This window comes from Egretta garzetta, unplaced genomic scaffold (assembly GCF_000687185.1).
Source record: "Egretta garzetta isolate BGI_Z169 unplaced genomic scaffold, ASM68718v1 scaffold285, whole genome shotgun sequence".
NCBI lineage: Eukaryota > Metazoa > Chordata > Aves > Pelecaniformes > Ardeidae > Egretta > Egretta garzetta.
Window position 1 is genome coordinate 662,574 of NW_009259715.1, and position 17,301 is coordinate 679,874.

At 38.1% G+C, this 17,301-nt stretch overlaps 1 protein-coding gene across 1 annotated transcript in view; it reads left to right on the forward strand.

Annotated features, from left to right (window-relative positions):
- GJD2 (gap junction protein delta 2) overlaps nt 1-880 on the forward strand; it is a 5,395-nt gene extending 4,515 nt beyond the window's left edge. Inside the window, exon 3 of the mRNA XM_009639061.2 lies at nt 37-880. Within this exon, the coding sequence (XP_009637356.2) occupies nt 37-880 (844 nt within the window). The remainder of the gene's footprint in view (nt 1-36) is intronic.
- The last annotated feature ends 16,421 nt before the right edge of the window (nt 881-17,301 follow it).

Below are 17,301 nucleotides of genomic sequence, written 5' to 3' on the forward strand. Positions count from 1 at the left end.
GGCGGCGGCGCGGGCTGACGGGCTTCTCTCTTGCAGGATCCTGCTGACCGTGGTGGTGATCTTCAGGATACTCATTGTGGCCATTGTAGGGGAGACGGTGTACGATGACGAGCAAACCATGTTTGTCTGTAACACGCTGCAGCCAGGCTGCAACCAGGCTTGTTACGACCAGGCTTTCCCCATCTCTCACATAAGGTACTGGGTGTTCCAGATCATCATGGTGTGCACTCCCAGCCTTTGCTTCATAACGTACTCCGTTCACCAGTCTGCTAAGCAGAGGGAACGGAGGTACTCCACTGTCTTCCTCACCTTGGAGAGGGACCAGGATTCAATGAAGCGTGAGGACAGTAAGAAAATCAAGAACACGATTGTCAATGGGGTGCTGCAGAACACCGAGAACTCCACCAAAGAGGCAGAACCGGACTGCTTAGAAGTGAAGGAAATCCCCAATCCTGCCATCAGAACTACAAAGTCAAAGATGCGGAGGCAAGAAGGCATTTCTCGATTTTATATCATCCAAGTGGTCTTTCGAAATGCCCTAGAGATTGGATTCTTAGTGGGACAGTATTTTCTGTATGGATTCAATGTCCCTTCCATGTACGAATGTGACAGATACCCTTGCATTAAAGAAGTAGAGTGCTATGTCTCTAGACCCACTGAGAAGACTGTATTCTTGGTATTCATGTTTGCTGTCAGTGGGATTTGTGTGGTGCTCAATTTGGCAGAACTGAACCACTTGGGCTGGAGAAAGATCAAAATGGCAGTGAGAGGAGTACAGGCAAAAAGGAAATCCATATACGAAATCAGAAATAAGGACCTGCCAAGAATGAGCATGCCTAACTTTGGCAGGACTCAGTCAAGTGACTCAGCTTATGTGTGAGGCTCTGACAGAACTGAAGCACTGTGCCAGGTGGAACAGACCCAGACACCATTAGAGAAAGGTACATTGCTTAGGCAAGCATTTTATCAAACCACCAAGAAAGCCATTAAGGTATTGGATCTGCACTTACCGAACTAGCTGCAAAATGCAGTGCTATGTAAAAGACTGAAAAAACAGCTATAAAACCATGCTTGATCTAGCCTTACAGCACAGCTACTATTATTCCTACTTTTCTTTCTAATGATTGGGTGTTACCTGTCGGTGGAGCGGCTTTTTGGTCGTCATTAGGTTAAGTTTACAGTTTGGACTGTCTGACTAATTGTTGTAGACGTGTAGAATGTTCATATTAAAAATCTGAAAGGATACTCTATATGGGGAGGGGATGAGGAGGGGGGGGGGAACTGTTGCAATGTGCAGATGTAAGCATGTTTTAGAAGGAGGGTAATTGCACTGTAAGGAACCTGACCACAGCTCAATCAGGATATCTGCGTTCACCTATCTCACAGATGTCTTATATTATTTTGCTTGTCTAAATCACAGAGTTCATTCCTGGTGTGTACTACTAGCTATTTTCTACCACAGTTTGTGCATCAATTAGTTATGCTGAACAATAAATGCTGAATATAATTTTGCCATTTTTTTTGTTTGCCTGTCCACACACACACACACCAGAGACCTTAATCATCTTACATCAGTTGTGATCTGCAAAATATATCATACACTTCAGTTCATTCCCTAATATGTGCATGATTAAGATGGAGTTGGTTCATGCCAGCCAAGTTATGTATTTACCTACAGTTACTTATGATGACACATATACCAAAGGAACAGAGTACATTGCTTTTAACTGTGAATATATCACCTTCTCTCTGCTCTTATTTATATAAGTGCCATACTTGAAACATCTAATTCTGTACTTAGTCAAAAGGCTGTCTTGGGATACCAGCTGGAATAAAGTGATTTTGTACTCTCCTTTGTTTATTTTATGCTATTTGTTTAGTCATTGCAACGGTGTAAAAAGCAGCTAAAATCTCTCTTGATAAATAAAGTACTTGCCTTTTTTTTTTTTTTTTTTTTTTTTTTTTGTAAGCCAGAAGAGATTTCTTCTTCTTTATTCTTGTATGCAATTGTAGAAACATACAGGGTCAAAATAATTGACTTACAACAATTATTCTTCAGGGTTTAAAGTGTCTTGTTGATATTCTAAACTCTAAGTGACAAAACCTGGGAAATCAGGACTATTTGTTATGTCTGTTTTCCTCCTTAAGCAAGCTTTCGCTGTCTTTAAAGCCTGATCCAAAGCCCACTGACACCAACAGCCTTCTTTCTGCTGACACTGAGGGCAACTCAGTTGGCCGCCAAGGTCACTCCGGGAATAGCCAGAGTACATTTACCTATAAATGAAACAATTGCAACTGTAAATCAGGGAACCCGAACAGTAACCTCAGCTTTTCTGCCTTACAGCTGGTTCAAGAAATACACTGTTCGTGTCCCATGAACTTACTGGTAAGCCACTGGGGCAGCCACGAATAAATCTCTGTTAACAGCAATTGTTTTAATATAGGTGACTAAGTTTTTCTTAAGGACCTTATTTAATTCCCACTGAACTCAACAGAATATATCCCACTGGCAACAGTAGGAGTTGGATCAGGACTAAAAAGCCACACAAGTGCATTCCTAACTAAATATTATCTGCCCTTTAAAGAAAAGGGCCAAAATGGTGCTGGAAAATTTGGCAATAGTTTAAAACATAAGAAGGAGACAGGGGCTCAGAGTCACAAACAGCCTTTTGATTGTATTTTATTTCAAGCCTAAAAATGGATTTCATTGTATTTTGGCTTGGAGATAATGCATATAAATCTTTTCCTCTTGGCTTACAGTAAATACCTTAACGTTTCATTCTTGTGGTTTGCCAGCATTGTCACTTAAAAAAATGTCGATTAATTCTTAGATAGTGTATTCATTATCACTTTCATCTGTGGTCTTTTTTCCTTCCACTGTGAAACATAAAAAGACTTTGAGATGTGTCATGTTTTTAAAGATTTTTAAAATATTTTTCCCTGTGTATAAAAGGAACAGGTTTTCCTACTTGATTATAGAAACCTATAAAGATAGATTTATCAAGTGATTCTCTGCGATATAAATGCACACTGATATTGCTAGTTGACTGCATGCTCACTGGAAAACTGCATGTTATTTTTAGAAGGACAACATGGCAGCTAAAATCTCCATCTGCAATATAACAAGCTTCTGAAGATTATTATTTGACACACAAATCCAAGTCTGATTTTCATTTTGCAGAGTCCTGGGATGGTTTGCAAAATCTCCTTTTGAATAGATATTGAAGGGAAAAATGCTGTTTGACAGTCATAAGCATTGCTTTAATGTTGAAGAAATGGGAGATTGTGTGCAAAGGGCTTGATCCAGTGCCAATTAAAGTTGAAGGAAAAAACTCGCACTGTATTCACTGGGCTTTGGTTCAGGCTCAGCACAATTTCCTGTTGTGCAGAAGCCCTAATGCAAGTTATTTCCAGTGGCTGCATAGCAGTGTTTAGTCAAACTCTAGTGAAGGTGCATGTTTTGATAGCTGTAAGGTTTTAATACCTTAGAATTCTTTAGGTAAGACCAAGAAAGGATCTATTTATAATAGTCAATGCCAGTGACTCGGTTCATTTGATTATTTTATGCAGTTGCACATTTTGTACTCCAGTAAGTTGCATTTCTTCAGAATTTTCCTATATATTTATGTAAGGAAATGCAAATGTTAATTTATGCAATGGGATCAGTGATACAGTAGGCAAAGACTCTTATTTTGATCAACAGAAATGCCATCCTCCATATTTACATTGAATAGAATATGGCTTTTCATATTTCAGAAGAGAAATGAAATGGTGTCAAGAGATCAGTTGTTCTAGCCTTCCTTTTCAATTGTTATTTTTAATTTCTTAGCAACTACTTATTTGTCATGGACAAGAGAAATATCAGAAGTGCGCTTTTTTGTCAATGTGTCACGTGAGAGTCATATGATTAATGCTAACTGAGTGTTTGCATGAAAGCTGGCTATTCATTTACAGAATAAATGCTTTAAAATTGTCACAGCAATGGAAAAGTGTGTTAAGTGAACAGAACTGAGTGAACATGAAGCTGAAGGGCACATTAAGGGCCACTTAGGTCTTGCTCCTGTCTTGTTGAAATGAATTAGTCTTGCCATTGACATCTATGGAAGAATCAGACATTAAATATGAAAATTGAGTTAATGTTTGTTCTAGTCATTCTGTGCCCTGTTTTGTACTGGTGGACAATGTTGTGTGTCATCATACATGCAAACAAAAATCTATGTTCACTAAGCTGTTATGGAGAACTGCAATAGAATTTAATACACTATTGGTTCCATGGTATTTTAAAATTTATATAAATTAATTATATTATTTAATTTTTACATAGGCTTGTCTTGTGCTTCCTGAGCCTGTGTGAATTTCAAAAACTATTTACATAGGGGTTTTGAACCATTTCACTAGGTATGTATAAGTTGCAATGAGATTCTATAATTTATTTTTTTTTTAAATTAGGGTTTTTTTTATATAATGAAAAATACCTATATTTTTACATGGGGAAGCTGGATTGACCGTTCCCATAAATAGTTCAGTTTCAGAGACCATTGACTTTGAAGAAATATATAAGTTTTTTCATCTTTCTTGAGGAAAATCTGAATAACAAAGAGATCAACTGAGATGAATGAATCATGGATGTGGTGAGGTGGATTTTAGTTTGGTTTACACTAGAGAAGTCAGAAACACTCAGAAACTCCAAAGTGGGCTCAGTGCTTGTCCTGCATTATATCTAATAGGGTAGGACATGGCTGCTGCTATGTAGAACCATAGGAAAAGGTGTACATGAAATGTTAAGGTTAAATGTGAGGAAGAATTCTTTTCATCCACATCTAAAGAATACCTTTCTTGTAGGGGAAGAGGATGGAACAGGTTGACATCCTTCTGGCTTTATTTTGTTTGAATATAAATGTTTCACCTTCTTTAGTGAAACAGGTTAGAGGCTTTTGTTTGTTATACATGTATAGAAGAGAGAATAAAAGATTGAGACATAGGAGGAGAAAACAGACATAGGTTTTCCTCATTTAGGGTCCGGTCTAGTTCTTCATGAATTCAATGGTGAGACTTCGTGTTCTGTGGGACCAAGTAAATTCCCAGCTAGGGTAAAACCGAGTTCATGAGATAAACAGGAGAGATTACAGCATTTCTGTATTGCACACCCATCCCTGGATGTTCTGGGATACTTGTCCCAGGAATTTTATTGTAGGCTTTCAGAAAACAGACTAGGTTAGTATCAGCTACTGACACCAGATTCTAAACCCTACCATCCTCTTAATGAAACTCTGGTAATATTTCTGTGAAGAAAAATTGCACTAGGAAGTGCTTCATATTATGTCTATTGAAATGTACTAAAGAAGTCAACCAAGGGTCAGCAGCCCATGAAATAAGTGCAGATATGGAGAATTCCACAGCACTGCATTAATAATAAACCATACATATGCAAGTATATCTATAAATAGCTATATACATGCAAGATTGTTAAAAGAATTGTACCTAAGTTACATTACTGTGTTACAGATGGGATTTCAAAGATGGACACAGAAGACATCACATATCCAGAGACAGTTACAAACTGTGCAAATAATGGACAGACATGAATTCTTACAACTATGTGCAATGACCCGACCAGATATTTGACATGCAAAAACCCCAACAATCACCCTTTTCCTGTGAAATTCTGGGGCTATGGGCTATACTAATTGCTTTAGCAAGTTTAACTGAGCAGCTGTGTAGCTAAGTTATAGCTAAAGAGAGGTTTGCCTTCATTGCATTAAAATCTATCAACTTTTTCCTAGTGGTGACTGAAATACAGGATGAATCAGATCTCTAACCTATATATGAAATGCCTCGGATGTCCCATCAAAGTGAGAATCCCTCCTGTGTTTAAGAGAATGTGAAAGTGAGGTAGTTCTTTACTAATCTACCTCTTTTTCTTATGTGGCGTGGCTAGAAAAGACAGAGAAAGGTTACCAGTACCTGGAGAATAATTAATATATCTTAAAGTGATTAAGCTATTCTGGACTTCTAGTTTCTTTCACTGAAAGCAGCATTTGCTGCATATGACTTCTCTATAAATACATTTCGTGGTACATGATTAAATGAAACTTTCATTTTTTGAAATGTTTTATTAAGTTTCTGATGCAATGATGGTCAATGTTTTCACATTTTTTACCAAAGAAAGGTCAAAAGACTGCTGGTTGAAGCTGACTCAGTCTCTATTTTTTTAAAAGTGTTATTAATAGTTAATCCCATATTTTAAATCTGTTAACAAAATATTTCTTTTTGAGGAGTGCTAAAGTAAATAATTATTTGCACCAGTAAAGCAGCATTTCTCTGGAAGTGATGGTTTCCTTTCCAATGACAAGCTTTATTTGCCATATCTAGAAGCTTTTTGAAAAATTAACATTGAGCAGGGATTTTAGCACGTTAGAATTATATGTTGTAAGGAGATAAGATGAAGGAAGCATACATAACAGCAAAATTAGGAAAAAAGTAAGGATTTGTAGATATTAAGGAAAAACAGGTGGGCTATGGACTTTTCCCTACTTATTATGCAGTTTAAGGATAAAAGCAGGTTCAGAACACATTCCTGAGCAAATATACAAGATTCCTTGTATTATCACTTATGTAAGATAAACATTCTAGAAATTATTTACAAATATTTTCCAGCTTTTCTTGAAGAATCTAATTGCACATTACACTGTCCAAAGCCGTCATGGATATTAATGTCCCTAGCTTCATCCCTAGCTTTAGCAAATTTAACGTATCTGGAAGTTTTTTTGAAATGCACCACGTTCTTCACCACTGGTCTGCGATGAAAACCATTCTGCGCATCAGAAAATGTGCCCATCAGAAAACAGATGATACTTGACATGGATATCTAGCTGACTTAGATGGAGCAATCAGACTTAAAGCTTCACATTGAAGGGTGACTTGCGATGAACATGCGTTGTGAATGCAGTTACTGCATGGTGGGAAGAACTGAAATGTAAAGGGGCTTTCACATTTACACCGCATGTGATGTACTAGAGATTCAGGTGCTTTGAAGAAAGAGAACATCTGTAGGAATTTCTTTACTTTCTCCTTTTAAAAAGAAAACACCACCTGCTTTAGCAAAGTACTTTGTGTAAGGATGCATATAATTCTATATATGCACAGCTTCTCAGAGGCAAGACTCCACATCTGACATTGTTAAATGCCCACAAACAAATGTACTTGAGCAATATTTACCTTACATATATAGAAAAATAATGCATTCAACTCTTTACCACCATTTTCTCACATGCAAGTGGGAATATAATTTGTAAGAACAAGGAAATAATTTGTTGTATCTGCTACATATTTGTAGTAATTTCCCCAAAGTGAAACACTTCATATTTTTACCTCAGGAAACTATTGGGGTTTGTCTATTTATAGAAGGGGTGGAAACAGGTTTCTAGAAAAGATTTCACATTTTTACATAATGTCACAGCTTCTTTGTTGTTTTTTTTTCTCTGTGGTGCAAATTTTCTTGATGTATTCTTCCATTTAATATTCTGGCTATTATTTGGACTGTGTCTCCAGAGATGCGTCATTTTTCTGTTTTTCTTTTTTAATTATCATAATTAACTTAGATGCTGCACATATTTTAAGGTATTGTAATTCTTAAAGAGTGTCAGCAAATATAGGCAGTTTTTATGTTAAATTTGCATGAGGCAGACAATTATGTATCATTGGAATTGTAGGTTTGAGTTAAAAAGAAAAACAAACCAGAAGGTTTTTATTTATCATTTTAATTATTACTCCATTTTAAGAAATGATGTCTCCTGCACTTACTCATGTAATTTGTATGTAAGTGGAGACTGAAGGTTTTCTCTGCCTTAAGCTATGTGGTGTGCATCTCAGATTTTGGCTTACTTTTAGACCAGTAAGTCCACAACATATGAGCAAGCAAGGGAATCGCAATGCTTAGTGGGACATGCCAAAAAAAAGAAGTGCATTTTAGACTGATGTTGATCTTATAAATAACATATAGTAAATGAAATCAGCCTTTATGGTTTAATCACACATACACAAATGGGTATCATTGTATATTTTATATTAGAAAAAAGCAGTGTTAGTTAATACTGAGATATTTTCATTTGAAAATAATTGATTTTAAAATTTCTCAAATGGTTGTTTAAACATCCCTTAACACGATGCAAAGATTGGAATGTAATTGTGAAATTGGCCCATCTTCTTAAGCTACTGAACCACAAATGATAAATACATCTGTGTTGATAAAAGACTGCTTTGCTCGTATGCATGTACTCTTCAACTTTGCCTAGCTGGCAGTCAAGAGAGGAGCTTTAATTGTACGGTGTTTATTGCGCTGCAGTAAGAGCATAGCCAGATAAAATATTTCACGTAAGATTTTTGAAATTGGCAGCATGACATCTATTAACATTAATGGAGGTTGTACAGCTGAATCTTAGTGTATTAAGCAGAAAATATTCATCCCTGCTGTTTGCTCAACAGCTTGACCTTTCTACTGTAAATTAATACAATATTTTGAATTCACTTTAAACTAATTAAACTTTGAGGGCCTCCTGTTCTCTTTCATGAAAACACATATCAGGGAGAAGGTAGCTTGTCAGCATGAGCATATGGTTATCTAAATTTAGCCTATTTTATTGAAAAGGTGTCAAATTCGATACATTGAAACTGTCACACCATTGGAATAGCAGCTTACACTTTGCGGGGTTTATAGTGATACACTGTGCCAAAGAGCTATGCAGCATTGGATATTTTATTCCTCTTTGTGTTGAAAAGCCTATGAATTCCTTCCCCATTTGTTTCAATGACCTTCTGCTTTGAATAAAAGAGAAAAAAAAGAATCATGCCAATAGCGTGGTCAGGAGGTCTGGCTATGCTAAGGTCCCTGACCATGCTGCCTCCTTAGCAAAAGTGTGAGCTTGTAAAACAAAAATATAAAAATGGAACTGTGTTTAGACCGTCAATCCTAGTCAAACAGGACTTCAGCTCTGAAGCTTCCTCTGCTACTCTACTATATGACTATGAATGATACTACAGGGCTGTCACAGCTACCATAAGGCTGCTGCATTCCTGTGTGCAAATATTTAAATGTATTTAGCACCTGAGTGGCCTCTCGTTGAGTGCCTGTCTTGAAGATACTGTATGGCTTGCATGCCTGTTAAAAAGAGCTAAACCCCCTGATATTTTTTTGGCCGGCATCACTGCATGCAGCTGCCCACCACGAGGTAAAACTCTCATTCAAGCAACCGTGTTTTTTCAAAGTTTATCCTAGGACAGCAGATCATATTCTCACAGGAACTAACAAACACAAAACTGGCTCCAGCCCGCTCAGCAGCATAAGCAAAACCACGGGAGAGGGAGAGAACAGGAAGAGCTGGCTTTGCCAGTTTTCTGCTGCTAAGGAGAAGTGGGAAAGGAAAGCTGTGATTACTGCTTGTCCTTGCCTTCACCCCTGTCCTCGCTGCTCAGAGGCGGCTGTCACCTCGCATATGCAGCCGTTCCCTGGACCCGGCAGCTGTGGTGAGCTCTGCCGTTGTGCCTGTTCTGTCCTGTCTGCTGGTGCCTTTGCAGGGACTGCAATGGGCCCAACAACTGAAAGACCCTTGCAGTTGGTAGCTCTTGCTTGTCCAGGGATGGCTTCATTGTTCGTCAGCAAGACATCAAGCTTTTTTCCTATGCAAGACAGCTGCCTGCAATATCATGCCCAGGGCAACTCCTGATAATTCATGCATTCAATCCATAGTGCAAAAAAGGGTTTAATAAACATGAGAGTTATTTTATGAAATTAAGGCTGTAATTTCTCAGTTGCTAAGAGATATACACAACAAAATTCTTTATGTTGGATCATTCATCCAGAAATGCTGACTCATAACAGAACTAATGCGTATTTGAAGATTAATTCTACCTAAAAAAGTGCAAAGGTACTTCTGCCAAAGCCAGTTCTATCTTTAGACTTATCTGAAAAAGAACATTATACCACATGCAGATTAGAGTGAAGAGCAAAAAAAAAAGCAACATTTTCTAAAACGTTCCCTTTTATTTTAAAACGCTAAATATTAAAAAGATCTTCCTTCTTTACTTCTGGTGAGCATAACATGCAATTGTCCCCTTACAAATTTTTTTTAATACTTTTTATAACACCTTCTTCTGGCACTCAGCATACTCAGAGCTCCAGGACAGTTCAACACTGAAGATGAATGTATTTAAATACATAAATACCCTCAAGTGAAAAAAGATAAAGTTCAAAAAGTCTTCCAGAGAAGAGATGCATGGTTGACCCGATTATCTAGAAATAAGTTGAACTGTTTTTAAAGACAGAATTTACCAAGAAACATTTTAATCCAGTGCCAGGAGAGACTAACTTAAACCTTCTAAAGAACTGGGGGAGTGAGTTAGAATGTTGACTATAAACTATTTAACATATTGTTAATATATCTATTTTGCTGGATCTAACAGCCTTGAGAGAGGCGAGGCTGCCGCAGCTCCATGCCCCAGGTCCAAACAGTAGTGAGACTGATCACGTATTCCCCGTGGGCCCCTGCAGACAGTGCACACACGTGTGCATCACACGTATGCATGGCTGGCCACACAGACCGGACAGACGCACAGAGCACTCACGTGGACCTCATCCTGCTCCCCTCTCTGGCTGTGCAGGATGGAAGTACACCAGTGGAAATATATATACACAAGTACAACATGGATCTCTCCAGCAGCTGGGCTCAGACTCTTGGTCTTGGGCCAGCCCTGGGAGGGGCCTAGCCAGGGTAGCCCTTCCTTTGAGTCTTTACTTTAGGTTACCTCCTTGCTTTTGTAGTCCTGTACTTCTCCGGGCTTGAGGAGATGGGCCTCTCTGGGCTGACGGCTCCTGTGATGGATGTGGCAGTCACCAGGCAGGGTATTATTTAGGCCCCCCCAACCTGCCATTATCTCTCTGTCCTCTTTTGTGGGTGTGCAGATGAGCTTCGACCACATAAAAAGCTTTTATCAGATATAGATGTGGCTTTTAGAAACTTTACTGTTCTTCTATCAGAACTTATAGCAGATATGCATGACAGAAAAACTTCTAAAATTGCCTCAGCTGTATCTGTGTGAGATCCTGCAACTTATTTCAAACTGCTGAAGAAGGAGTTTTAACTAACATGGTAAGCTTTGCAAAGAAGAAGCTGAGCTGTGCAAATGTGGAAGGGTTTTTCTGCATATTTTGCAAGGGTAGTCAATCACTTTTTGTCATTTCTTTCCTCAACTAAGTGAAAACATTTCACAGTAACTTGAGTGAAAGTTGGCTTCAGATTTGTTAAGGAATTCAGTCCTGATGAGTCTCCTGCAGAGAAGAGGAACTGAGAGCTGGGGCCAGTGACTTCTTACACCATCTCAGCTGGTTCTTCTGCAATACTTGTCAGCACCCTTAGATCCAATTCTCAGCCAGCAAAGCAGCTTCTGTCCTTCAGTGGCATGTGCTAAATTGCTTTCCTGGATTGAGGCATTAAGCTCTACGGCCAAATCAACAGGAAGAATACCGTGGCTTCTGTAAAGGCAGGAAGATTTCTGAGCATGTAAGGTCATTTAAGTCTAAAGTTCTCATCTTAAAGATGAAAAAAGTTACCCTTTTATCTACAGTGTAATTTCCATGATTCTATTCCTATTGACAACTTGGTTATTGAGAGTACATAGTAAAAACTTAAAATCTGGACAATTTTGACCCTCGCTGATTTACACTGTCTTAAAAATATGAAGGGATTAATAGGCCGGTCTTGTTGCTTTTGTGCTGATTTCATTGAATTTATTAATCTAGTTGGTTCAAATGATAGACTGTATCTCAGCCCTTACTCTTGTAACTCAGTCCCTATTCTTCAGCTCGATGACTGTTGACAGGCACAGAAGAAAGTATTTCAGAGCTTATAAAATGCCTTTCGTAAATGTTCTGTTAGAATCCCCGCAATCATGTACTTGACTAGTTTTTCACTATTTTATTACAGACGGCAGGTCTGCATTCACTGTGAAACAGGCAGCAGCTTCACTGCCTGCCCACTTGCAAAGACAGTACAATGAGTCTATCATGCATGGAACAAATATGAGGACATAAACAGCCAAATGAAAAAGAATGTGCAGAAATGTTTGCAGTATGGGTTGTCCATTGTGATCTGGACACCTTTCACCAGCTTACAGAGTATAATAATTCCATGGAGATTTGTAGACTCAGTGCAAACTCACAATTTCACCATGTCAAGTGAGAACCAAGTCTGGCACTGTTTTTACAATAAGCAATGTCATAAAAATATAATTCAGATTAAATTTATTCTGTTGTGCAATTGTTACAGCTTTATGTCAATAGGAACTGTATGACACTTCAAAATGAATATGCCTTTTTTATTCTGGTCACATTTTTGGTCAGCTGCTAGTTCCCCATTACATGCATATGTGCGTCAAAATGTTTATGTATATTGTGAAGATCTGAGGTTGTATTGATGCCCTGTGTGTTTAAGCTGCCCTTTCAGTCCTTACAGAAGGAAACATTGTGAAAGATCATTTTCTTAGCACATACATTTTAGCCCTTCTTTTCCATGTGGACCATTCTTTGATAGCTGCTTAGCCACGGGCGTATTGTGACTTCCCTCAGGTGACTTTGAAAGCTAATGACAGAACTACTTGTGAAGAAAAGCGAGTGGCTCAGCCCCCATGGCACAGCAGAACTTCTTGTTATCATAGCGAGAGAAAATTCAGTCACCTTTATTTAAGGGTTATATTGTGCAACCACTTGAGTTTAATTCAGCAGTTATTCTTATTTACAATTATTCCACTGACCTGACTGTACTCTGAGGAAATGTATACATCTCTGTAAGCCATCTTCTCCTTCTAACCCTTGCTGTCACTCTCTCACTATGAGGAGTATTTCCACGCTGCAGTTGCACAGGTATGCTCAGAGGCTGTTACGAGCCCGGCCATGGTGTCGGGGAGCTAACACCATGCTGCTAATGCCTGCTGAGTGCCATCCTCCTGGGGTTCAATGGCCTTGGTTTAAATGAACCTGGTTTCATCATACTTGCTGTGGGCAATTTAGGGAATGTATCTTCTGTGATCTGTGGGTTTTCCATGGATTTTGATGGAGCTGTACTGTCATAAAAAGGGAAATGATGAAGCAAAGCCCCTTTTTTCCCCTGTTATTAAAAACCAATGATAGACCAAGAGGTGTCAACTGATGTTTTATTAAAAATGTATTGCATGTTACATTACAATGGAAGCTAAATAACAATAAGCTCAAATATGGATGTTCCTTTATTGTAGAAACCTTTACTCACTTCTGTAAGGTTTATTCTCTTCATTTCCTTCCTTGGATGTGTGGGACTGTGGTTGCTTGCTTTTTAAAAAGCTTTTTTCATGGGCTATCTTTTAATAGCTTATGTATAAGTAACAATCTGTGGATAACAGATTGGGAAAAAAAAAGGCAAGGATAACTTACACAACATCAGTAAAATAATTGGCAGAGTCTAGAATAAAGCTTACAGGAAAAAGCAAAGCCTAGTAAGTAACTTAAAAGGTCAGTATCTCACTCTGATTTCTAGTGTTCTGCTCTTAGGAGTGGGTGAGCCCTTCTTAAAAATTAAGAAGCTATTCAAGCATCTATTTGAATCTATTTGTTATCTGATATATCACATAGATCACGTACCACATATTTAGTCACACGGATCTAGGTCATTAAGTAACTCTGCTTTGTTCGGTTCATTACTGTTCACCTTTGTAGCTCATACATGAGCTACATTCCTCAATCGCATCATTACTAAAAGACATCAATGTCATTCAGAGTCTTCTCCTACCTGACATCCCTGTAACAAAACAGAGTGACCAAAATACTACCCTGGGTGTTTCTGAGCAGCTGAAAGCTGTTTGGGAGAGATTTTTAGCTATTTGGTCTAAAAGGTTTCCTAATGCTGCTTACCAAGTTAAACTCTTATATTAAAAACTGTTGCTCTAAATTAGTTTATTCAAGAAAAGAGCTTGTAATTAAATGGATTTCACACATACCTCCCCCGCCTTCTGTCTTAAAGTGCTGCAGGAAAAGGAGCAAACTGAAAACAAATAAGCAGCAGTTCTTTCAGCTTTGAGCTCCATCCTTTTTGCCTACAGAGGTGTTTATGAGTCTACAGATAACTTGGAAAAATAAAGCAAGATCTAACAGTGAATTAAGTCTGTATATCTGTGAAAGGGCAAGAGAGAGAGACAGGGAGCACCTCTTGTGTGGGATTATCAGCAGCAGAGGATTGTCAGCTCATCTCAGGTCAGGGATGGCACTCAGTTCAAAGCCTGACAGCCACCTGGAAGTCCTGCTATCGACACGTAGGTGGTTAGCAGGAACTTTGGATTGGGAAGGGAGATGTTAAATTCCCTGAAAAGCATGTAACATTGTTTGTGTTCTTCATGCATGATGAAATTAGTGAAGCTTCCTATGGCCCTTCTGCATGGAGCCACCACTTGGTGCTGTTGAGGGCGTTATGATTCAGGACCCAGAACTCTGTCAGAAGTATGCCAGCTTGTGGCTGGAGGGTCTGACCACTGTCTAAAACCCAGGAAAAAAAGAAACATTGAGAACTTCACTTCATTAATTGGCTCTAATCCTTTAAATCCAACCCGAGGATGCTTATAAGATAGTAATGTGTAATACATCAGCTCTCCTGAGCAAAACCAAACAGAAGTGAATGTCATTATGCAAAAATCTTGAAGGTGAAAGAACTGGGGATTCCAAAAATATTCTCCATATGTAGTGCTGTGACACCTGATGAGAGCTTGATACCAGGGGAAAAGTGAGATATGCATCTAATTGCAGCGTTCTAGCTTCTGCAAAATTATTTGAGTGGATTACCATTTACCAGCTTTGCAAGTCCATGTTTTCTAACCACTTAAAATACAGTTTTGATCTTAGCGAGGAATGGATTGTAATCTTGAACTTGCTATCTTTATTTCCATAAAAAATGGATGTGCATATGAACTTATACTGATTTCTTGTGAAAACTGCAATCAACTTTTTTTTTAAATAAGTGGGAAAATAATGTTTAATTTTTCACAGTGACTGCTCATTCAGTTCAATATAGATTCTTTTGTATTCTATTTGTTTGTGATGCAAAGTCCGCGTACTTTTTACACATTTGTTTGAAAGAAATTTAAGACTTCTTCCACTGGTAAAACACCCTCTTCAGCCATTCCACTAACCAGTTTGCTTAATTTATCAATTTGCCCTTAAAAAATGAAAACCTTGTACCTGATCTGTTCTTATTTATTTTTCTGCTTAGCTGAAAGACAGTGTTGCATGGTACCTCGGTGCAAGGTTAATTTCAATGACCAGCTCTGCTGCTATGGCTCGAGACTTAGTGAAGATAGTGTTGAATAACTCCCACTTTTTGTCACTTTCTGGATTATTTAGTGGATATCGCATACAAATACAGCTATATCATCACTGCTGCTACATTTCCACCCTTTACCTGTGAAGAAAATGTTTCTGGCTTGTCTATGTGGCACAAGTACGTAAAAGCATCACAGTTATCCTGACAGAATATCTTCTAGTAATATTTGCTAACCCTAACAATTCTATTTAGTCTGTGTAATCACCCTCACTTGTTTGCAATGTTACTCTTACCTCTATTGTGGTCTCTCAACCTGTACATGCCATTTAATACTGCAGTTCAAGTTCTTTAAACTGTGATTTCTTTTTCTTTTTTTTGACAGCTAACTCTATCTGCTTGTGAAAGACACGAGTGGTATTAGAACATTTGTAGGTCTTTCAAATAAGGTGGTCTTGCTTACAATATAACCATGGGATGCTAGGAAGCTAGAATTTGATGAAAGCGGCAAGATTAACAGCTCTATGACCTGAGCATCTAAGGCTCTACTATGTATATAAGATACTTATCATATGAAATGTAGCTATTGTTCATATCTGATTATTCTGTGAACATTTACACCTGTACAAACCTATTGACTCCCTGTTGCTAATGTATGTGTATCTTAGAGGAAAATTTGGTCCAGTGAGTTCATCTGCTGTCACATAAAGTAACCAGATTTTTTTGATAGGGAAATCCACAGGGAGAAATTTATATATCTGTATGAATTAACTTGATTTAACTACTGCCGGATGGGATTTAATGATTAAACACACTCTCTTCTCAGGTAAAAAACAGGTACCAGATGGTATGTATAGCAAAATATATTTGCTCTATACCTGTGGGTTTTGAAGTAAAATACAACCTTGCTAACATCTGGCATGCCACCTCAGGACATCCAAAAGTGCACAAAGTGGACAGATATTATCAGATTACAGAAGGTTATGTTGAGTAGATTTCACCTGAATTTTATATAGATAGTGACATGAAATAGTTAGGAACATCAACAGCATACAAAAAATATTACTTCCATGCAAGCATTTTATATCTAATTTGTAGATTGCTGGCTGTGCAATACCAACTTTCTTAGAATAGCTACAAATGTCATATATAATTTATTCTGTAGTTTCCATTGCTAGACAGAAAAAGTACACTGAACGTTATCTAAAAATGTGTTGACATGCTGGCTTATATATAAATAATAAATACTTTTGTACTATCTCCTAAGGGAGCTGTCAGAGAAGAAATCCAACAACAACTTACGGTTTCTTTTATTTTTCAGTAGGATTGACATACACAACATTATTGTTCCAGTCCAAAACAGGATCTGCATAAGTCTATATGCATCAGTAACTCAATAGAGTTATCTTATGGAGCCATGTGTATACACAAAGTTGTGTTTGAATTATTGGGGACTTCAGGGGGCTGTGAATCTTTATTTCCAACCTGGTCAATTCCACAGGATACTGAGTGCCCAATTTAAAGTTCCTAGAATATCCAAATTCTATGGCATGTAGAATAATGTAGTTGTAATCACATTGACATTTTTCATATCTAACAGCTGCTTGAAGTCTATTTTGTTTTTTTTTCTTTAAATTGGGTGAAGCATTTCTTCTGAATAAGGAAAGTAGGAAAAATACTCTTTTCTTCCATTGTACCTGAGCTGGGGTATTGGGCTGCCTGGTTAAAGAATATTTAGCCAGAAGTGTGAGAGGAGTAAGCAGGCTGATATCCACGGTGGATTGACTTTGAATCCCCATTTCAAATGAACAGCTGAGGAGCCTGTAGCTAAGGCTTCAGGGACAGAAGGCAGTAGTACTGATGCCACACTGAACAGCTTGGAGGAGCTGGTGGAACCTCTTCATGCAGCTGGTGTTCAACATGTCTTCCAACCACCTTTCAGGTGGCTTGTTATCTGGTGACAGGTTGT